This window comes from Hevea brasiliensis, chromosome 2, assembly GCF_030052815.1.
Source record: "Hevea brasiliensis isolate MT/VB/25A 57/8 chromosome 2, ASM3005281v1, whole genome shotgun sequence".
In the NCBI taxonomy this organism is placed as follows: domain Eukaryota; kingdom Viridiplantae; phylum Streptophyta; class Magnoliopsida; order Malpighiales; family Euphorbiaceae; genus Hevea; species Hevea brasiliensis.
Window position 1 is genome coordinate 123,996,854 of NC_079494.1, and position 21,676 is coordinate 124,018,529.

At 35.3% G+C, this 21,676-nt stretch overlaps 4 protein-coding genes across 4 annotated transcripts; 1 reads left to right on the forward strand and 3 right to left on the reverse strand.

Annotated features, from left to right (window-relative positions):
- Nucleotides 1–495: 495 nt before the first annotated feature.
- LOC110663050 (cell number regulator 6) lies at nucleotides 496–3,165 on the reverse strand. Its single transcript, XM_021822260.2, has 5 exons — nucleotides 2,987–3,165; nucleotides 2,779–2,886; nucleotides 2,507–2,621; nucleotides 1,574–1,839; nucleotides 496–886 (listed from the first exon to the last, which is right to left on the reverse strand). The coding sequence occupies exons 2-5, from the start codon at nucleotides 2,884–2,886 to the stop codon at nucleotides 656–658; spliced, it is 720 nt and encodes a 239-aa protein (XP_021677952.2). The 5' UTR covers nucleotides 2,987–3,165; the 3' UTR covers nucleotides 496–655.
- A 209-nt stretch (nucleotides 3,166–3,374) lies between these two features.
- LOC110663049 (uncharacterized) lies at nucleotides 3,375–4,667 on the forward strand. Its single transcript, XM_021822259.2, has 4 exons — nucleotides 3,375–3,785; nucleotides 3,885–4,032; nucleotides 4,110–4,206; nucleotides 4,316–4,667. Exons 1-4 carry the CDS (start codon nucleotides 3,472–3,474, stop codon nucleotides 4,585–4,587), a joined length of 831 nt encoding a protein of 276 aa, XP_021677951.2. The 5' UTR covers nucleotides 3,375–3,471; the 3' UTR covers nucleotides 4,588–4,667.
- Nucleotides 4,668–4,772: 105 nt separating this feature from the next.
- Nucleotides 4,773–15,865, reverse strand: LOC110657769 (nuclear pore complex protein NUP62). Its single transcript, XM_058142964.1, has 9 exons — nucleotides 14,059–15,865; nucleotides 13,256–13,352; nucleotides 12,875–12,953; nucleotides 12,354–12,476; nucleotides 11,915–11,992; nucleotides 5,995–6,098; nucleotides 5,589–5,676; nucleotides 5,412–5,510; nucleotides 4,773–5,094 (listed from the first exon to the last, which is right to left on the reverse strand). The coding sequence occupies exons 1-9, from the start codon at nucleotides 15,731–15,733 to the stop codon at nucleotides 5,002–5,004; spliced, it is 2,436 nt and encodes an 811-aa protein (XP_057998947.1). The 5' UTR covers nucleotides 15,734–15,865; the 3' UTR covers nucleotides 4,773–5,001.
- A 788-nt stretch (nucleotides 15,866–16,653) lies between these two features.
- Nucleotides 16,654–19,663, reverse strand: LOC110657770 (carotenoid cleavage dioxygenase 7, chloroplastic). Its single transcript, XM_021815127.2, has 7 exons — nucleotides 18,816–19,663; nucleotides 18,264–18,392; nucleotides 18,031–18,162; nucleotides 17,674–17,946; nucleotides 17,512–17,597; nucleotides 17,100–17,414; nucleotides 16,654–16,983 (listed from the first exon to the last, which is right to left on the reverse strand). The coding sequence occupies exons 1-7, from the start codon at nucleotides 19,645–19,647 to the stop codon at nucleotides 16,825–16,827; spliced, it is 1,926 nt and encodes a 641-aa protein (XP_021670819.2). The 5' UTR covers nucleotides 19,648–19,663; the 3' UTR covers nucleotides 16,654–16,824.
- Nucleotides 19,664–21,676: the final 2,013 nt, after the last annotated feature.

Genomic DNA, 21,676 nt, shown 5'->3' on the forward strand with positions numbered 1-21,676 from the left:
ATTAATATCACTACTAAAGCCCCCTATCAGTATCCAGAAAAACCCAGGGTTGGCCACCCAGCGGGAATTGGCCATTCTAGTTCAAGGTTTAGCAAGATTTGGAGTCAGACAACACAATTTCTCTCGGCTCTGATTTCAATTATGATTTGATTTCGTTTTTTTTTTTTTAAATTGAATTTAACAATTGAAAATTTTTTTAATTTCTTTAAAAAAAAAAAAAGAGAAGATTGATTATGATTCAAAATCAAATTGAATTGCTCAGTTTTTATTTGAATCAAGATCGGCTTTAATCAACTCAGTTTTGATCGATTTCAGATTGATTTCAATTTTAAGTTGGATTGATCTAATTCCGCTTAAGAATCAGGTTTGCCTGACGTAAGAAAATCCACATTACATTGATGCGATTGCATTTCTATTTGTGATTCGTAGAATAGAACAAAAAATGTTAATCAGACTAAAAGAAGAAATGGTGGGTGGGAAAAAGAACAACAAGAATAAGAAGCAAAACAACAAACTGAATTTTGATGTTGTATGCTAGCAACTGCCAAAATTCCTAAATAAATATGATCCAATTCAAAGACCCGCAAAAAAGAGGGGAAAACTACAAATGAACTGAGAATTCTTTAGGATGTGTGTGTATGGTGAATCATCAAATCTACAATGGTTGTATCTCCAAATTAGTGTGTGCACCATTTCTAGTAGATTGATCATCTGATGCAGATTCTTGGCTCCCACCAGAGTTCATCTGCTGAGCTGGTGGAGGATTAACAACAGTCATCTGCATAGCAGCATTTTCAGATAGATGGTTCTTCATCTCCCTGTGCTCCTGACACAAGGCACACCAATGCATGCAACAGTGCACCATGCATGGGTCACATGGAGAATTCTGCAGAAGAGTTTCATAATAAAGTCAGTAAATAGCAATCAGCACGTAGGGTCAGATTGGCCCATCAAAGTTTGTAGGAGTTGAACAAATTTTCACAGCAAAGCCATTAGCTTCTAAACATTTTCTGGAATTGATGCTAGAAGTTCTGTTGCTAGACCCGAGCTACACTTTGTTCAAGTAATGCGCATGCTGGGTGAATTTGGAGAAATAGAGCTGTGAGTAATTTGTGAATCTTGCCGCCTGGATAACTAGTCCTCATGGCCCCCACACATAGAGGGGCAGAGACCCGTTAACTTGAACCAACTAAAATTTTATATTTAATAAAATATTAGAAATTTCTAGGCTGAATGGAGAATTGACAAATATGAATAACATAAACAAAGAATTCCCAACTCCAAATGTATACAGGACTGCAGCTCCCCTGCATTTTTGATAACCCATCAAATCAAAACTTTAATTGCAGAAATGTACTGCCTGAATAGTCTCCAAATTCTACAAACAAAGATTTTCAGAAAAAAATTCAACAGAACCTTTGTGGTATAGAACACTCAAAACATTGCTTCAGTGCATGAATAATTACATATCCTCTGAAGTTTAAAAAAGTAAACAAATACTCTTGCATGCGTTATCCTGAATTTAACAAGCAATGAACCAGAAAATCACCACAAACGTGGAATGCAACATTACCTTAAGATGATATTGCTTCTGCAATGATTGTCGAAACAGCCCAGTGTATATTCCACACATCCACCAGGTAAATAATAGACCCTCGCAAATGAGAAAAGAAGTCTTAGGATCAATACCATGGAAAAATAGAGTAGCTGCTGCAAGCGCCAGTCCACCTTCAACACACATGGCATGGCAAACACATGCATTGGTCCAAGGAATATCTTCTCTCAGTGTTTCGACATTATGTCCAAACAACACACATGGGCAAAAGAGTCCAGTCCAGCCTGCAACACATTTAATAATACAAACATCAATGAAAAAAAAAACACATTAAAGTACCTTGCGGACATGACTACAATCTACTAGGTGTCTTGCATACAACCTTCAAGTTTCCTATTCCCAGCAATCCGAAGGAATCCCCCAAATATAATCTCTCAAATGCAGAATAGACCTCTGGATGAAGCATCATAGACGTGGGAAAAAAAAAAAAAAAAAAAACTTCTGTTACCGCATCCTGATTTTCTAGTCCCAATAATTATCATTGACTGAATATAATTCCCTATTACGATTTTTCTATCAAGTGCAATATTGCACTTGTTATTATGATTTTTTTATGTGATATTAATAACTCTCAATGCAAAATTATTAATCAATAAGAATATTTAACGAACTTATTAAAGTGTAATGTTGCACTTACCTATTATACAGGGCTTACCATGTCCACTCAATGATTCTCAAGAAAATTGTTCTCAGAAGGGACTATACTTCTCGAAAAGTTTAGAATATCAAACTGCTAAAAGGTTATAAATTTACCCTGGCCTTCCGCATTCCAATATATGAGAGAAAAGATGCGTGTCCTAACTTTTTCCAAAGATGTTTCAGATGAAATGATGAAAAAGTCAAATAAATAAATAGTAAAAAACAGAGAGAGAGAGAGGGATGGACACTTACAACTCTCAGAATCATCAGCACAGCCACAAATTCCGGTGGTCCAATCTTCATCGGCAGGAGGCTCATAGCTTTCAGGTAGAGCTTGCCCGCATTCAGCACATCTGTGGATGATTAACTGTAGAAAGGAGAGGCAGCCAAATAAGAGATGCTGAGATCAAAACAGTAATAATATGATAGCAGGACAGAAATCCCTTAAGAAACCCCTAATTGGAAGCGCATTTTCACACACATCCATGCACATTGTGCAGACAGCAAGATAAAAAGAAAGGGACCTCAGGAACTGGAATGGGCTGATTGAGTTCGCCGGGAGTGATATCTTCGGTTGGCACTTGATCCTTTGTCAACTTGACGTACCTTGATTGGGCATTGCCGTCCGCCATCTGATCCAAAACATCAACCAATTAAATAACAATCTTATACACGCACATATACACACATATATTACATGTATGTGCAGAAAACTCTTGAGAGAGAACGAACCTCGGAATGAGATTGAAATTCACTTGGAGGCAAATGAATCTACTACTTCAAATGTTAAAGAGCAGAAAAATTAGAGAGATCTCATCTGAATCCGATTCTATTCCTTTATTTGGATTATGGAGAAGTTTTCTCAACGGCGTTTACACAGTGAACTTATATAACCTCTTTTTTTTTTTTTTTACTTATATTTTTTCACTTCTCAAACCGCCAAATTGCTTTTTACTCGCGACGATTCACGATTTGAGGCTGACCGTTAACTCCACATCGTCGTTTTATATATTCGTTTTATTTTTTTCATTTATTTTGTTTTAAACAATTCGGAATTTTTTTTTATTTTTAACTTAAGAGAAAAGAAAAAGGAATTAAACTATTTTCAATAAAAAAAACGATTCAAGGAACTTTATCTTTCCCGAGGATGGCACTTGACGAGGCCAAGCGAGCGAGAAACATCGAGTAGATAGTACTATTACATACACTGGAGAAAGATGGGAGGAGGAGCCATGCATACTGACCTTCCTATGATCCATTCCAACACTTCTTTATCTGCCCTCCCCTCTCTATCTCCTCCACCTCCTTCTACTAGTCTTAATTTCCCAGTCCCTGTCAATAACATGGCATCCCTTCCACAATCTTTTATTGCTTCTTCTTCTTCTTCTTATTATCCCAGTGAAAGTTTGACCAGAAACGTCTCGGTGCTCGGAAAAGAAGAGAAAAGAGCAAGTGAGTATCCGAATCGGGATATTTTCGGCCTTGTTCCATCTCAACCCGAAGTAGAAAGTGCAGTGACTGCTCTTCAAAAGTGAGTGATTGTTACGATTCAAATCAGTTGTTAGCTATTGGCTTTAACAAAAAAAAAAAAAGAAAAAAGAAATATTCTTATGAATTGCTGTGTGAACAGTTTTTTGAAAGCGATTTCTTCATCTGAGTCGGGATTTAACCAGCAGCTGAAAACGTTGGGATATGGTGATATCAAAAAATCGCTATCTCATGGATATGGAAGAGTTGAGAATGCTTTTCGTTTGCTGCAAACAGGGCCAAGTATTAAGGTGAATCTTTTTTCCAATGACAAAATTGAATTTCATCTTCTAAATTAGGTCACTCATAGGGTTTCATATGCACTCAGAGACTGGTGATATCTCTATCATCTGATAAAGCTGTGTGGGATGCTGTTATGAATAACGAGGTCGTGCGGCAGCTGCGAGAGTCATTCATCGATCCAGGTTTAACAACCTTTGATGAAGCAGAGTTTTATTAGCTTAACATTGAGCTTAATTGCGTTTGTGGATAACTTCCCTTGCTTCTCTTGTTTCACATTATCTATTTCCACAGGCGTAAACCGTAGGATACCAAGCTGTGCCGAAGAACAGGATGTGGGTACCTGTGTGTTGAGATGGATTATGGACATCACCAAAGCCCAAGTTACTCTTCTTATCCAGAAATTTCAGCAGTTGATGAACGAGATTTTCCAACCTTCAGAAAGGGAGAAAGAGAGAGTCACAGAAGGAAGCATAGATGAGATGGATGACATAATTGGATCATCGTTGCTTCTCTCCATTGTAATCCTCTTGATTGTAGTTGTGGCAAGGATTCATGGGGCTTAACCACACGATCACAGAATAATAGTAATGTTTTCATATATTAAAGTGATCACAGAATAATAGTAATGTTTTCATATATTAAAGTGCGCTTTTGTTTTAGAAACTGCTTAAAAGCCAAACTAAAATACTCCTCGCTGAGCATTTCACAAGTGCAGTGATTTCAGTCAGCAACATACTCGTGCAGAACATACTGAAAATGTCAGGATAGCCATTCTTATCAAGGAACATCATTCTTATGCACCATAGTTCATCTCTTTTCTTAATGTACGAATAAAAAGTCAAATGAAACAAGGTTCAACTAATCATTTTCTTCTTTTCTTTTTTGGGTAAATTGCCATAGCTCTTTTCTGATTTCACAATTAACTCAACTTGGCATAATCTTCAAATCTGTGAAGACACGAGTATATAAACCCACGATCAAGACATCCAATATTTTGGACCCATCAGCTCGCGATCTGCTGCAGTACCTTGAGTGGCAAGCTTCTGAATGCGTGAAGAAAATTCCTCAGCCTATTTAAGATTAAGAGGTCAGTGTTATTGCCACGGAAAGTAGAAGGCAACAAATGCTTAACCCACAAGCATATTTATACAGTCAAGCCTGACCATATGTATACATATGAAAAAAAAAAAAATCCTTAAGAAAAAGCCTTACTGCTGCAGCCTGCACTATATCAGAACGCATACCATAACAGTTGAAAAAAAAAATCATATGTATAAAATACAAAAATAAAATACAAAAATACCTAAAAAGAATTGCAGTAAAAAAATCACATATTTCTTATGAATGAAAAGCCAAAGCCAATGATAATGATAAACAAGATGCTAACCTTCTCATCAATCCACATCAAAGAACTTAGTTGATTGTTCAAGATTCGGACAACCACATCCAATGGAGTCATCCTATCAATTGTGTCCAGATCACCACCCTAAACATAGCAAAAGGTAAGCATCATCTATCATAATTTGTTGAAAAACCTTGTTAAACCACTAATATAGAGGCTAACCTGGCTGGAGTTCAGGGTGTCAATAACAGATTTTATCTGTTCAGTCATCTGCTCTAGTTCCCTCCCTATAAGCTCAGCTTGCTCATACCTGAAATCAAATGGGGTAAAAAAAAGGAGGTTCAGAAATAGATACAGCCAAAGGGCAAAGAAAAACTCTGTATGTAGCACTTCTCGCAACATAAATATAAATAGGTTCTCAAAAAAGTATTTAAGAAATAACTGTAGCCTCAATCAGAAAATGACTACTATTGTAAGTCAGACTTAGATTAATCAACCACCAGAGCAGACAAGTCAAAATATGGGCTGCAACTTTCACCTAATTATGGTTAGACATGAGGGTCATGAGTCATGACTATAAAACGTAAATCAGATAAAAGGGCAACAACAGCAAAGACTGAGTTCTTACATTGCATCTCGAGTTGATGCAGCTTCATCATCAAGAAGCAACCCACGCTCATCCTTGTAAATACGTTCAGCTTCCTCTTCCATACTCTGCAAAGCCTTATCAACCTAAAAACATAAACGGAACTAATTAAACAGAATCATTAACAGAATATCACACAGTTTTCTGATTGGCATGCTTTATCTAGCTGCATACCTGTGGATTAAAAAAAATAGAATATGGAAACAACAAAAAGATCACACTAAAAGGATATAAGCTGAATACATAAATTGGGACCTGACTTAAGGCCAAAAGCCCAGTGGCATCCTGAACTTTTATTTTGACACATCAGACACCTCAATTTACAATCATCTATTAGACACATTTTTCTCTTGTCAACTTATGGTGTAATTACACACAGAAAGACTAGCAGATTGCTACAATAATGCTGATCTCTTTCTCCCTCTCTCTCTCTCATCTTTGTTTTCCAGCAAAGAACATAGCAACACATTGATTCCCCTCCTTCCTCTCCCTCATCTTTGTTTTCTTCTAAAAAGCCATAACCACACATCAATTGCTTCCCTTTCCCATAATCCCTTTCTCACAGTGCAGTGAAGAATAAGGGCTTGCACAAATGGAAGGTTGCCTTGAGGGAGCTATTTGAAGTTGAATCAGTGTTATCAAGGCGAAAGGCGACACTAAGGCGATAGAGTACTCTATGGCCTTAGGCGAGAGGCTAGGGCATTTTTGAAGTAAAGGCCATAACCTTAATTGCTTAAATTATATATATAAATTCATACTTTTAAATAGTTGATAAGTAAAAAAGCATATTAACAAGAAAAAAAAAACAATAATTAACAATAATAAGAAGTAAAAAGTAAACTAATTAACAACAAATTAATAATGTCCATATAAATTACACAATTACTTACCAAGAACAAAAAGAAAATAATCAAATTAAAAATAAATTAATAATACCCATATAAAATAAACAACTAATATCTAATTGACAAGAAAAAAGCAAAATTAATCAAACTAAAACTAATTAACAAGAATAACAAGTAAAAGGTAAACTAATTAATAACAAATTAACAATACCCATATAAGTTAAACAATTAATTAACAATAATAAAATGTAAAAAAAATCAAATTAACAATAAATTAATAATACCTATATAAAATAAATAATTAATTAACAACTAATGTCTAATTAACAAGGCAAAAAGTAAAACTAATCAAATTAACAAGAATAACAAATAAAAATTAAACTAATTACCAACAAATCAACAATACCCATGTTAATTAATCAACTAATTAAACAAGAATACAAAGTAAAATAATCAATTTAGCAATACCCATAAAATTTAAATAATTAATTAACAAGAATAAAAAATAAAATAATTAAATTAACAACAAATAAATAAATAATTAATAATAACTAATTAATAATAAGGAGGGGAGGGGGAAAAAAAGAAAAAAATAAAAAGAGACTGCTGAAAGAAGAAGGAGAGGAGGGGAAAAAAAATAAAATAAAATAAAAAACAGGTGGTCTATGCAGCAGGGAAAGCAGAATAAGTGGCGAGGGAGAAAGCCAAGGAGAAAAAGACGTGAGAGAGAGAGATCGGAGAAAGGAAAGGAGAAGAAGAAGATGTGAGAGAGAGAGAGATTGGAGAGAGGAAAGAAGACGACGTGAGAGAGAGAGAGATCGGAGAGGAAAGAAGAAGAAGAAGAAGAAGATAAGAGAGAGAGAGAGAGAGAGAGAGAGGGGGCGTACCTGTTGGTCATGTTCTGTCTCTGCCGCAAGAGTGAGGTCGAGGAAGAGAGTGGCTCTGCTGTCTTCATGATGCAGCTCTTTTGTTAGCATCAGGTTAGTGGTAGGTTTATTAGTTTTTTCATTAAAAAAAAAAATTACCGTTTGCTTTAATGAGGCGTTGCCTCTCGCCTCGCCGGCCTGAGGCGTCACCTCTCCAAAGCCCAGCCAGGCGTTCCAGTCGAGGCAACAGAGGGGCGCCTCGCCTGGGTGCCTCGCTCGCCTTTGATAACACTGGGTTGAATGGAGAATAAGCATCTCACTTGGATTTTGATGATGGATTTTTGGGTTTGCTATATATTAGATTGCACAAATCATTTTGGTTTGGATTTAGTTTGTCAACATTTTGTCTCATATTTTCCAAACACTGAAAGAAAGTTGTTTGATTTACAAAATAAAATAAAAGTGAACCAATAAGTTAGTAAGGAGTAAAGCAGTTAGTGGAATAGTCCAGCAGTAAAAAATTGGGAGATTCTATGGTACTAGTCAACTGTAATTGCTCTCCAGTCAGCTGTAACTGGAGAGAGCACTTATAGGATCAAAAGAAGTATGAATAGGAACTTATTTGTAAAGAGGGATCATTCCAAGATCATTAATAATCAAAAAATCTCTCATTTCTGAAATATTCTCTTTCTCTTCTCATATGTTCTTTTCTTCTCTTTTCTCATCTACTTACATTCTTTTCTCATCTATTTCTATCTTTTTCTCTCCCTATTCCTCTGTTTCAATAAGTGCACACGTTGATACGTAACAAGTGGTATCAAAGCTTGGTTCTTAGGTCAGATTGCTTCCAAACTTTCTTATTAAAGTCGCAATTATATGGATAAATGGTAGTCTCCTCAATTCCAGGTTTTCTCCTCTATTCTTCTTCTTCTTTCTTTCTTTCTTGAAATTCTTGAATAAAATTTCTCTATTCTTCTGCTAAATTCTGGTTTGTTCTTCTATTTTTCTTCTTTAATTTTCACTTCCCATTTCAAGAAACCTATTTCTTGAAATTCTTGAAATTCTCATTTCTTCTATTTTCTCTTTCCTCTGTTCAGTTTTATTTTCTGTTCTTCTTCCTTTTTCCTTAATTTCTCTTTATCATATATTCTTCCTTTCTTGCGACTATATTTTCACAATCTTTTTCTGCAATTACTTATAAATTCTTCCATTCCCAATTTTCCAATTCTTGGGCTCTGTTAGGGTTTTTCTCTATTCTTTCTTGAAATTCTTAAAATCTTTATTTCTGCCTCAACTTTTCTTCTGCTGTCCCTATAAATTTTCTTGCCTAAGAAGCAAAATTTTCCAACATCCTACCCAACCTTCTACAAGAGGATCATGGAAGACCAATCTTGGGAACAAAAGTTAGTAGGATTATGGAAATTGTTGATAGAGAATTAAAAAGGCAGGAAGAATTGTTTGTTACAAAAATTAGAGAAATATGAGAAGTCATTTCAAGAGAGAATGGACAAATTGGTTGAAGAGGCAAAGGAGAATGTTGCAGTCTTTAATAATGAGGATCCAATTCTTGAAAAGTCAAGTGAAGAACAAGATGCCCTTACTGAAACTTCGAAAAAGGAAGACAAGTGCATTGATGTGGGGCAGGAGCAGGAGCAGGATTTTGTTTTTGATTTGTCTAGTGCAAGAGAGGAATATGAGGAGGAGGAAGATGAAGACGATGATGATAGCAAACTAGAGTTTGCTATGGAGAATGTAGAAGATTAACCTGAAATTCTTCTTGTAGAAACTTTAGGGAATGTTCTTGAAAACAAGAAAGATAAAGGAGCTACAAAAAGTGTTATGTACCATAAGCAAGTGACAGAATTTTAGGAGCTAAGATGGTAAGTTCAACTGTTGTTATCTTGTAAGTCTCATGGAAGATGAATGGGAAATATCAAGAATGGAAAAGAAGAAAGTTTAGCCATCAAATGTTACTGTAATCTTGAAGGAACAAGCATGGGAAATCTGGAGAAGAGAAAAAAGAAAACAAAATAATTCTTTGTTCATTAATATCATACTATCACTTGCAACTTTTAGTCCAATTCTATAGGACATTGCAACTGAACCATAAGATGGAAACTAACATTTGGTATTCCAAATTCAGCGAATTAACTAGCCACCAGAAGATGCTATGTGGGATTTCAATTCTGTTCTGTCAACTGATGAGAAGAAAGCACCTGAAATTCATTTCAATTTCAGGCATTTTCTTCATTCTTAAGGACAAGAATGATTTCAAGAAGTGGGGAATGTTGTGAGTAAGAAGTAAAGCAGTTAGTGGATTAGTCCAGCAGTAGAATAGGGAGATTCTACAGTACTAGTCAACTGTAATTAATCTTCAATCAATTGTAACAGTAGAGAGCAATTATAGGATCAAAAAAAGTGAACAAACTTATAAAGAGGGATCTATCCAAGATCATTAATAATCAAATATATCTCTCATCTTTGAAATATTCTTTCTTTTCTCATCCAATCTATTTCTCTTCTCATCTATTCTTTTCTTCTCTTTTCTCATCCACTTCTATTCTTTTCTCATCTACTTCTATTCTTTTATCATCTATTTCTATTTGTTTCTCTCCTTATCCATCTGCTTCAGCAAGTGCACAGACTGATATATAACAAGTTGTCATCCAAACCTCTCTAACATAAACATTATGGAAACTTGTTGCTTACCTCCTTATAGTTTTAGTTCAAGTATTGTTCTAGCACCTATAGAGAAATGGTTGCTTAGGCGTTTGGCGTTGAATTTACCAACACTGACATGATATCGTCATCATGTATTTCATATTAATTTAAAAAAAAAAAAGAATAAATAAAAGATTAGCATCACCTTGGTTGAAATCATTACAAAAGAAATTTTTGTTCATAAACAAGTTATCCATTATCCAACAAACAATAATTGAAAATTTCTTTCCTTTTCCCTCTAAACCTTCAATCTACTCGCTCGAGTGCTTCCCCATGGAAAAACTATAATCCACTTCAATCAAGGTTTTCTTCTTCTTGGATGTTTTGGAAATAATTTTTCTGACCAACATTGTTTTGAAGCTTAAATGGATGAGAGTGGAGAGAAAAAAAAATGGAGAGAAAGAAAGATGGGTACCATACTAACATTAGCTTCAATGGTAGTATTTTAGTCAAAGTCAAATAGAAAGTGTAAAATATGAGCAAAATAAAGGCCAAATTAGTGTGTTAGTTATGAAAACAAAAATTGAGGAGACGATGGTCAAAATAAGCTTAGGGTGTCACCAGACTTTCAGCGTAAAATCCACGCGCCAATTTATATATTCAGCCAAGGCCCGAGGATATAATTCTAATTTTCACATGATACCGGAACAACTATATATAACATTTGCAATCTCCCAATGTTTCACTTTTTTGTAGTCCCTTTTGTGCAAATAATGCTCAAGTATGGATCTCTTCAAGGATTTACTTTAAGGAAACAAAGTAAATGTCATCATTAGAAAGGGACAAGAGTGACATATTTATGTCACAACAGTGCCCCTTTTCCCATGCCAACAATCTAAAATGATAGCCATGAACTGAATATATTTTAATTCGGCACTGACCAAAAGAGAAAATGAGGAACCATTCAGAGGATGAGAGCTAGTGGCAAAACAATGCACTTGAATGATCCTGATCTGTAATCTAATCATTTCACTTGGGGAAACTAGAGAACATCTTTTAAAGGATAATAGCACAACTAGCTGGATGCTCATTGTAGTTATTAGCAACTAAAAGAGAAAGCATGTGTGATGATAATGGCCAAGTTAAATTTTAGGATGGATGAACTTATCTATTACCAAAGTTTAGATAAAATGGTAATCACAAACGGGAAAAACTTACAAGCTCAACAAGCTAACAAATCAATGATCAATGTGTTTTCTCACCCACCACAGCCAATTAAGTCCCCTTTCAACCAAATTGAAAGACAATGGAACTTTTGTTATGGGAGAAGGGTTTTTTTTTTTTTTTTCCTTTTGGGGGGGGGGGTGGGGGGGGGGGGAGGGGGGTGGTGTGGGTGTGTGAAGTGGGGTGGTCCCTTCTATAAGACAACAATAACTGAATAATGTCTGTTATTACTTCACCTGATCTAAATGATATAATGAGGAAATTTGGTGACTGAAAACATGCAGAATAAAGAACTTATTAAAGTACCTCCTGTTGATGGGTCTCAATTAACTCCAATTGCCGTTCCAAGTTAGCTTGTGTCTCAACCACTTTTGCCACCTCAATCTGAAGAATAATTTATGTATGAGATAACAAAATGAAAAGATTAAGACAAATAGCAAAATACTTTTTTACCATTTCCTTTAATCTCAAAAGCCTCAACAATACAAAACTTGATTGACATATTCAAAGTGGTGAACATCGACATAAAAAGAAAAATCAATTCAAGACATCCTTGATGAAAAACCATTTTTTCTCACAACTAAGAAGGCGTAATAAGTTAAGAACCAATGTGTTGATATATCTACAAGGAATGTAACGATATAATAATTATCTTATCATATACAAGGAAAAAGATACAATTAAAACTAAGCTGTCTCAATTCACAATTCAATTTCTTTTACCAAGCAACAAGAAATAATACTACCTCAAGCCTAAGAAGAACATCACGATTGTGCAAGATTCTCTTATCCCATTCAGCTATTGCAGCAGCTTGCTTCCGAAATTTCCCAGTACGCTCTTGAAGCTCAGCATTCCACTCTTTGATTATCTTCAAACAAAACAAAGACATGCAGGTTTAGATAGAATTAACAGAGTGGCAGAAATCAAAAAGAAGAAAATATATAGGATTATAGGCCAAATCACTGAATAAAAACAAGGCAATGATCAACGGACTAAGGGAGAAGTTGACTTCCAGCAAAGGGATTGGCAATGACCACACAAAGTTTCAATTGGCATGTCATCCTAGATTGAATTGCATATATTTGCAACTCTCTTCCTCTATTCATACACAGACAAACAAAAAATTTATTTTCACACATTTATGCCTAACATGTGCATGATTAGCTTGGTAATCATACAATATACTTAGTATTGTAATATGGCTAAAGACACAGCACAAAGAATAGACGAAAAAAAAAACAAGGGAAAGATTTTTCTGTGAAGTACCTCCTCAACGGTCTTGCCTGTAATCTCAGATGGCAATTTTGGTGTAGCAGATACAGCAGTGGTAACACTTGAACTTGTCCTATATGGAAAACCATAATATGAGAGCGCAAAAGTGCAGACAAATTCTCTACCATTAGAAACTTTATGTTGATTCAAGGCCCCTAGTATAATTTATAATTGGAAAAAGTAAATAATGGCCAAAATACATGATATTTAGTAAACAAAAGAAAATTTTATATGTAATCCAAGATGAAAAACAAAGCATCTAGGGGAAAAAAATTGAGACTAAACTGGAAGGTTTTCAGCAACAACAATAAAAGGTTTGTTTAGATACTAGCAAAAATTGAGAACAAAAAATTTTGCTACTGAGAGTACACACACCCACTGCTGGAAGGCACAGCAAGAGAAAGTGTCATCTGAGATGTGGTAGTACTGGAAATGGAAGTTGTTGCAGCTGCAGAAGTAGAAGTAGGGGCACCTGCAGAATGTTTTGTGTCAGATGTGAGAACTTAAATCCGGAACTTGATCTAGAGTCTAGACTCCTTAAGATCCAAACAAGATGCGACCACAAAAAACAAAAAAATAAATAGATGAAATGAATAAATCTCAAATATGTAGAACATTTGAGAATGCCCATAAAGATGATGATTCTCCGGCAAAAGAAGGGGAGAAAAAGGAACTATAAGTTGTTTAAAATCGGCAATGGAGACGCTATCATTTTGCTCAGTGAATTAAAAAGCTACAATCGCCTTTTTTTTTTCTTGAATGAACCATCACTACTCACTAGCATAGCCTAAAAACCCAAGCAACTTTCACTTGAGGAAAGAGGGCATGCTAAAATGCATCAAATGAGAGGGTAACACATCTCAACTTGACTACCAAATTGAACTGAGATTTTTCTTTAATCTACTCACTAGTTGTCACTTGTCATAATGAAATAAAACACTAAGGCCACAGCAATCAAGCATTATTACTTAGTCACATGTAACTCCAATTGTTATAACTTATAACCACAAAAACAAGAAATTGGAAAGACCAACATCTGCTTCTTTTACTAATTTAGTAGAAATCCACTTATCAACTCATAAGCAAGTAAAAATCATAAACACAACACCTCAGGCGTACAATAATCATCATATAACAATAGAATATCTCAAGCAGGAAGAAGAGTTTAAAACACTCACTGAATAAGGATGCAGCAATCGTTGATTGAGCTTGTGATGTTGTCACTGGTACTGATGGTTTGGTTGATAAGGAAAATCCTGTGTACGAACTAGTACTCCCCGATGAAGCTGCTGTAGCGGACACTCCAAAACCAGTAAAGGAACTTGTAGTCCCAGAAGAAGCAGCTGTGGTAGCTGAAGTAGCAGAAGAAGAAGAACTCACACCAGATGCAGGTAAAGTAAGCGTTGAAGCTGTAGCAGAAGAAGCCACTGAAATACCAGCAGCTGGAGTAAAAGCACTTGTGGTCGTGACTGTAGAAAACAATGGCGATAGAGATGTTGGTTTTGCAGCAAGTGTGGTGGAGACAGTAGGGGCAGATGAAGAAGCTGCATTGCTAAAGCTGAAGGAAGACTGAGACGATGCGGAAGATGGTGTCCCAAATGAAATGGTAGAAGCGCTTGCTGAAGATGCAGAAGACGGTGTCCCAAATGAGAAGCCTGAAGTGCTTGCTGATGAAGTTTGTGTCGAAGGAGCCGCTGTAGATGCAGTAGTTGGTGTTGAACTTGGAGTGGTTTTTGGTAAGGAAAATCCTGATGAAGCGGTGGAGAAAGGCAAAGCGAAGCTTGAATTCGAAGAGGAAATTGAAGAGAACAAATTAGACGAGAATGTAGTAGTTGAAGCTGATGTAGACGAGGCAAACAAGTTAGATGTAGTAGTGGCAGCTGAAGCACCAGATGACCCAAACAGGGACGGCCCAGAATTTGTAGTGGATGAAGACGTCCCAAAAAGTAATGAACCTGAACTTGCAGCGGAGGAGGATGTACCAAACGGGAATGGTCCAGAACTGGCCGCAGACGAAGTTGTTGGGAACAAAGATGGGGTAGAACTTGCCGCAGACGAAGTTGTTGCGAATAAAGATGGGGTAGAACTTGCCGCAGGCGAAGTTGTTCCGAACAAAGATGGGGTAGAATTTGCCGCAGACGAAGTTGTGCTAAACAGGGGTAAGGGAGAACTCGCTACAGACGAAGTTGTACCAAACGGAGGCGAAGAACTTGCCACAGACGAAGTAGAAGCAGAACTTGCTACTGATGAAGTTGTTCCAAATATGGGAGACGAGGTTGCTCCAAACAATGGTAAAGACGTAGTTCCCCCAAACAAGGACGAGCCGGCACTTGAGGCCGCCGTTGACACTGCACCAAACAGAGGCGAGGCAGAACTAGCCGCAGAAGAAACAGTCCCAAACAAGGGAGAAGGAGAAGTAGTAGAGGATGAAACAGCCCCAAAATTGTTTGAACCAGAAATTGCAGAGGAATCAGCTTGCCCAAACGGCGATGAGGTGGAACCAGACGCAGAGCCAAATAGGGATGGGACGGAACTGGTGGCAGCAGGAGATGAACCAAAGGAGAACAATAAAGAGGCAGAAGAAGCGGAGGAGGATGAAGAGGTAGAGAGTCCGAAACCAAATGAAGAAACGGGAGGAGCTGAGCTAGGGTTAGAGCTTGACGAGGTGTTGAATGCAAACGATAATGAGGTGGAAGAGGAAGAAGAGGATGAGGAGCTAGGGTTTGCAGAAGAGGATGGGGAAGGGGAAGATCCGAAATGGAATCTGGCACCAGTGGTTGCAGATCCAAATGAAGAAGCGGAGGATTCCAATGAGAAGGGAGATGAAGAGGATGAGGAAGAGAAGCCAGACATCGTGGCGCTCTCCTCCCCTTTCTCTTTCAGCGGGATTTCTGAGGTTCACTGTTTTGAAAAGAGGATTTTTGGAGGGTTTGGCTGTTGAAAGGGTAAACCCTATTCGATTGATGTAGGACTGGAAATGAAGGTCTGAAAAAAGTTCAATCAGGCTGGAGAAAATAATTATTTTTGGGCCAGGCCAGTGGATTCATCGGCCTTTTAACAATCTACTCTTAATCAATTCTTAAATTATTATTTTTTATATTATATTTACTTTTATGTAATTTAAATTATATTTAATTTTATGTACAAATTTATGAAAATAAAACATATACTTATTTTACTTTAATAATTATTATTATTTTTAATTAGTCTATAAATTATTAATCATAAAAAAAATAATTCAAAACAAAAATAGTTTTGCTATTAATAAATTTCAGTAATTATAACTTAGTCCAAATAAAAAATAAAATAAAATAAAATACTAATTAATTATTAAAAATATTTAACTTTTTTTGTATTAACAATATTTAGAGTTTTAATAATTATAAATTCTTAATTTTTAAATTTTATTAAATGATACAACTCAATCCATAGGAGTCGAATAATTATTTACTTACAATAGCTAACCCAAATATTTACTTAATTTTAATTATTTCTAATTGAAATAAATTTACTTTTATTTTATTTTGTCCTTTTATGGCTTACACATGTGAATTTTCTTTTATATCATCGTGAAAATCTAATATTGATATTTTCCTATGATGATATTCCATTAATCGAATTTAGTCTATTAAAATCCAATTTATATAGAATCTCTCCAATTCGATGACAGATGCATAATAATATCAATTTATACTAATTTAAATATTAATAATATATGTTTATTCTATAGCTATTCTTATATAAAAATTAATATAATAATTATTAATCAAATATTTACCAAAAAATTCATGATTTATATAACATATTAATTAATTAATCTTACAAGAATCATATAATAAATATTCAATCCAAATATTATTAAATTCGTTTTTATACAAAAACGAATTTATAATAATTGCACCCTTTAATCTACACAATTTCGTTAAATATTGGTTGCAATTGATTTAAAACTTGGTGTCAGTAGTATCAGCCCAGAAACCATGAAAGCCAAGTGGGAAATTTAAATGCTTGGGGACCTCAAATCTTGCTATCAATGCATCAGCTTCCCCAATCCTCTTTGGATTCAAAATCACAAGATAGCACCTCTGTATTGCAACTGCATACTGCAAAACAACACAGAACTGTATTAGGAAGCTTAATTCATCCCAAAAGGCCACAATATTCAAATTGTAGAATCCATCGTCTTCTTCAGATTTAAGTTAACATGATGATTTCTCACCTCAACTACAAGAAGGTACCCATCATCTTCTTCTCCTGGCTTGGGAACAAATATAGGCTCACCGATAAAGCTCCGAGCACCAGCAGACCATGTGTTTATAGACTTGTCTAGTACATTCAACTTCACCACCATATCAAATGGGAAATGTGGCAATGTTTGGCGAGACCCAGATGATGTTGCTGCATATATGTAGGTGTTCTTATTGCCCGAAAATGTTGGATTAATGACGGGAAAATCTGTAGGTTTCGTCCATTGATTCAAGGGCTCTATACTACATGCTTGGCAGCCCCCATCAGCATCCAAGTTTATAGATACCTAAATTGTACAGCAACATGTTTATTGTTTAATTTCTTAAATTATATTGATACTAATAAAAGGAATTTGTTTATTTCCTGTCATAGATGATTATTACCTGAACAAGATGAGGCAATAACTCGTTTCCTCTTTCTTTCACGTTCATAATAGAAGGATCTAATCTACCACTTTGCCAATCATACCCTGTCAACGCCGTAATTAATCATATTCTTTACAAAATTTGAGCAAATTAATCACTTGTTTATTATAAGATACTTACCAAACATTCTTTTGAAATTGAACCATTGATAGGAGCAACAGCAAGCATGTACTTGGACCTCCAAATTCCCATTGTCATCCATAACCTCAAAAGCATTGCCAACGTGCATCAGCCACATCTGTGAAGGTGCTTCCACAGGCACTCTCCAATCTCGGTAGCTAAAGGATTTATCAGGAAAACGAGGAAGCAAATATACTGGAGAGGTTGACTTGCTAGGGTTCACTGACAAGGCAGATATCATCGGAGATAACCCGCAGACAGCTGCCACCGATCCTGCAGTTAAATTGCAGCAGAAGCCCCGGTGGTTAACTATAGATATGAGTTATATTTAATTAATAAAACTATGCAGGTAATTACCCATAACATCAAGCTTAATTCGATTGGCGAATAATATGTAATGAGTGTCTGTAAATGCCCAATCATGTATCATCAAATGATCAGGAATATTGAATTTTTGTCTTTGCAGTAGGTTGAAATCTGAATCATATTCTGAAAAGAAAAAAAAATATTTACATTATTTATAAAATATTTAATATGACATATATATAAATTAATTGTCAATAATTATATATATTGTATATAATATTTACCACAAAATGTAAAATTACTGCGAGGCAGTAGCATGTCCTCCGCATTGCATGACAAAGTAAGAAGCCTATTTCTCCTAGTGTCCATCTTATAATGAGACAGCAATCTCTTGGGTGGCATTTTGAAAACTCCTGTCCAAAGTTAGCAAAAGGCAACTTAATTATACTCTATAGGATTGTGATTGGGAGGTAAAAAAGTTAATTGAAATTATTAAAAAGAAAAAAATAATTATTTTAGTGCTGTTAAAAAGAAGTTTAAATTAAAATATTATTCTATTATTTTGAAATTATTTATTTTTAAAATAGGTTTAATTAAAAAATATTTTGACTACTATTTTCAAAATAATATTTTTTAAAAGAAAATCTAAAATTAGTTTTAATAGATAACTTGATTGGTAAAATTGGGTGTATAATTTTTCATAAAGACATTTTTTTATATATAGTTAATTTTTTTATGGCAAGATAATTATTTTAATTAATGCTTTCCACGAAAATCAAGATGTAAAACCATTTAATTGTTTTCTTTTTTCTGAATCTGAGGAAATATATACGCACCATACAATATCGGTTTCAATAAACCTGCTGCAACATCCACTAGATCACCACCATTATCTGCACCATCCATCGCTAAATCACATCCGTAGACCATATCAAACCTGCCAATGGTATCCAACGACCCTGATTCGATCTCATAAGGAATCCCGCCTTCCCACAAGCACAACAGCCTCCCACCCCACTTGAGTACGCTAGTATTGGCTACATTTTTCATGACCTTGGTATTTCCAAGTTTCTGACCTCCTTTTAAGACCGAAAATGGGCCCCGATGTGTAAATCTCCAGGTGCCAGTCTCTGGATCGTGCTCCTCCACCTGAGCCTCAGTTTTCACGTACCTAGCCATGAACTTCACTTCCGCGGTGACTCCATCAATAATAAATGCCCTAAGGTACCCATGACCATCCAAAGGATGCACCGTGGACCCATGGTCATCGGTGAAGAGACCTGGCCCGGTTAGATAATACGTACCGGAAGGGAAGTCCGGCGGGACTGCACCGTCGACAACTCGCAGGGTGACTGGCGCCACAGTCTCAGAACGTTGAGACACAAATAAAAATTGATAGTCCCAAAACGCAGTCACTGAATCATCTATATTTTCCAGGGTTACATGGCCAGAAACTTGGCTATTATCAGGAGCAGAAATGGATATAACTCTTGGTATTTTGGTTCTCGCCGGCGTTGGAATCCGGTGCAACGGAGGTAGTTCTATCGGGGAAGGGAACTTTGTCGGAATAATATGAGATGGCTTGGCCTGCATATTCTTTGAAAAGCAAAACAAGAATTTTTGGAAGCAGGTGAGAGATTGATTCGAGGGTGACAAGGAACTTGACATGGAGATTGCCGAGTGCAAATATTAATAGGATGATGACAGGATGTAATTAGGATCGATTATTTGTTTTAATTACGGATTTGCCAGTCGTTTATGTGCATGGTGGTGGGCTATGTGTTGGACCTACCATTCAGAACATTTAAGAAATGGCAGACACGCATATTGAATAATTTTATTGCTTTTGATTTTTTTAATCTCACGGGAAGAGTATGTGCCGGAATATATGGCAATATAATAGATATTTGCCAACTTGTTTATCATTTATGTCTTTTTATTGTTTCCTCCTCTGTTCTACTTAGGAGGATTTTTCAAGATTTTGCTTATGAGCTACAAGTGGTTTTTCTTGCCCTGTGCATGTGCATCACTCCCAACCAAAGTGCTCAGCCATGAGCTGCGGTTATAATTTGATAGTAACAAGTGGTCACTAGATGTAAGTGGGAATAACTAGCATAGACCAAAAAAAAAAAGCATATTGTTGAATCTTTTAAACTCAATTAAAGCGGCTTAATTGATAGATTAATTTTATTTACACGTGCGCATATCTTTTCTTTCTTGATTTCAGTGTTAAATTTATCTGTTAACCTGATTAATTTATTTGGTCAATATGTAGGAAATATTTGTCATAAATAATTACTTCTACTAATTAATTAAAAACTATTACAATTAATTTAGTTGTTTTATGAGATTGGGTTTTTTTTTTTAAATTTGAATTCTTCAATATCTAAATATTGCTAGAATTATAATTGCATTAGGTTTACAAATGAAATGAATTATTCATTATTTGCCCCAATCCCATTCATAGTTTCATTTGGCATTGAAATTTTACAGTTAAAAAAGCTTTTTATAAAGGTCAAATCATGCAAGAAAAAATAAAACTTTTGTGGGCTTTTGCGTTTTAATTATATTGTTGCAATTTTAGCTAAAAAAATCAAAATTAAAAAGTTTATAGAAATTTTATTTAAATTTGAAATTTAATTTAGGGGGAATACGGCTATAATGATGTAGTATTTATTTAGCATTTTTCATTTTAAAATTGTGAAAACCACTTAACACATCATTTTGGCAAACCATTTTAAAAAACCAAACTTTTGTACACTTTGGTATTTTAATCATGTCTTTTCAATTTTGATTAAAAAAAAATTAACTAATTTCTCTCTTTCTCTGTGCACACTTTAATTCCTTTCCTTTCACTTCTTTTCTTTTTCTAAACTCTTATCTGTCATCTATTTCTACTCTCATTGACACCATAAAAACTAAGAAACTATATATTGTCTCTTTGCAATACAAAACTAGTGCAATTCTTTTCAGAGGGTTTCCCATAAATATTATTTGGACACCAATGACATCACTGAGACGTTTAGATTAAAGGAGTTGCCTTACGTTAGTGGGTATAGCCCTTAGACCAACATTGTTAGATGTGTCTTTACAGTTAATAAGTTATACCTGACTATAAGATTTATGCAACACCCCTAATTTTTAAATTTATTATTTTATGAGTAATTATTTATATTTTATTTTATTTAAATTTTAGAAAATTATTTGAAATTTTTCAGATTTTAGAAATTGGGTTCGATTTTTCAAAAATATAAAACTTTGATAATTTTTAAAAATTAATTTAAAAATCACATGGCAAAACTAAAAATATATTTTGACTCTACGAATTTTTTTGAGTTTTCTATAATTTTTTTCGAAATTTTTAGGTATCGTTTTCGATCCCAAGGCAGATAAAAATTCAAATTTTTGTATTTTGAATAGAACAGGCTGAATAGAACCGGACCTGATCGGACCAACCCTCTTCCTCTTTTTCTTTCCTCTTCCTCTTTTTCTTTGTCTTTTCTCTCTCTCCTCCCTCCGCCCCTCGCCGACCAGCCTCCGACGCACCTCCCCCACACTCCGACGCACCTCCCCTGCCGCCGGCAAGCCTCCAGGCCGTCGAAAACGTTGCGCGAAACCCACTCAGTGCGCGCGCCCCGTTTTGACTTCCCTACCAAAATCCGACCGATCCGGCCACTGATTGTATCGAGTATTGTGT

Excerpts from the sequence above, each read along its gene's own strand:
- LOC110663050 (XM_021822260.2), bottom strand. The coding sequence starts at position 2,886 with ATGGCGGACGGCAATGCCCAATCAAGGTACGTCAAGTTGACAAAGGAT. Across the intron at positions 2,622-2,778 it reads AGCCCATTCCAGTTCCTGAG|TTAATCATCCACAGATGTGC; the intron begins GTCCCTTTCTTT and ends TCCTTTCTACAG. Across the intron at positions 887-1,573 it reads AGAAGCAATATCATCTTAAG|AATTCTCCATGTGACCCATG; the intron begins GTAATGTTGCAT and ends ACTCTTCTGCAG.
- LOC110663049 (XM_021822259.2), top strand. The coding sequence starts at position 3,472 with ATGGGAGGAGGAGCCATGCATACTGACCTTCCTATGATCCATTCCAAC. Across the intron at positions 3,786-3,884 it reads GCAGTGACTGCTCTTCAAAA|TTTTTTGAAAGCGATTTCTT; the intron begins GTGAGTGATTGT and ends CTGTGTGAACAG. Across the intron at positions 4,033-4,109 it reads AAACAGGGCCAAGTATTAAG|AGACTGGTGATATCTCTATC; the intron begins GTGAATCTTTTT and ends ATATGCACTCAG.
- LOC110657769 (XM_058142964.1), bottom strand. The coding sequence starts at position 15,733 with ATGTCTGGCTTCTCTTCCTCATCCTCTTCATCTCCCTTCTCATTGGAA. Across the intron at positions 6,099-11,914 it reads TTGAGACCCATCAACAGGAG|GTTGATAAGGCTTTGCAGAG; the intron begins GTACTTTAATAA and ends TTATGTTTTTAG. Across the intron at positions 5,677-5,994 it reads GCATCAACTCGAGATGCAAT|GTATGAGCAAGCTGAGCTTA; the intron begins GTAAGAACTCAG and ends ATTTGATTTCAG.
- LOC110657770 (XM_021815127.2), bottom strand. The coding sequence starts at position 19,647 with ATGTCAAGTTCCTTGTCACCCTCGAATCAATCTCTCACCTGCTTCCAA. Across the intron at positions 18,163-18,263 it reads CAGTAATTTTACATTTTGTG|AATATGATTCAGATTTCAAC; the intron begins GTAAATATTATA and ends TTTTCTTTTCAG. Across the intron at positions 16,984-17,099 it reads GGTACCTTCTTGTAGTTGAG|TATGCAGTTGCAATACAGAG; the intron begins GTGAGAAATCAT and ends GTTGTTTTGCAG.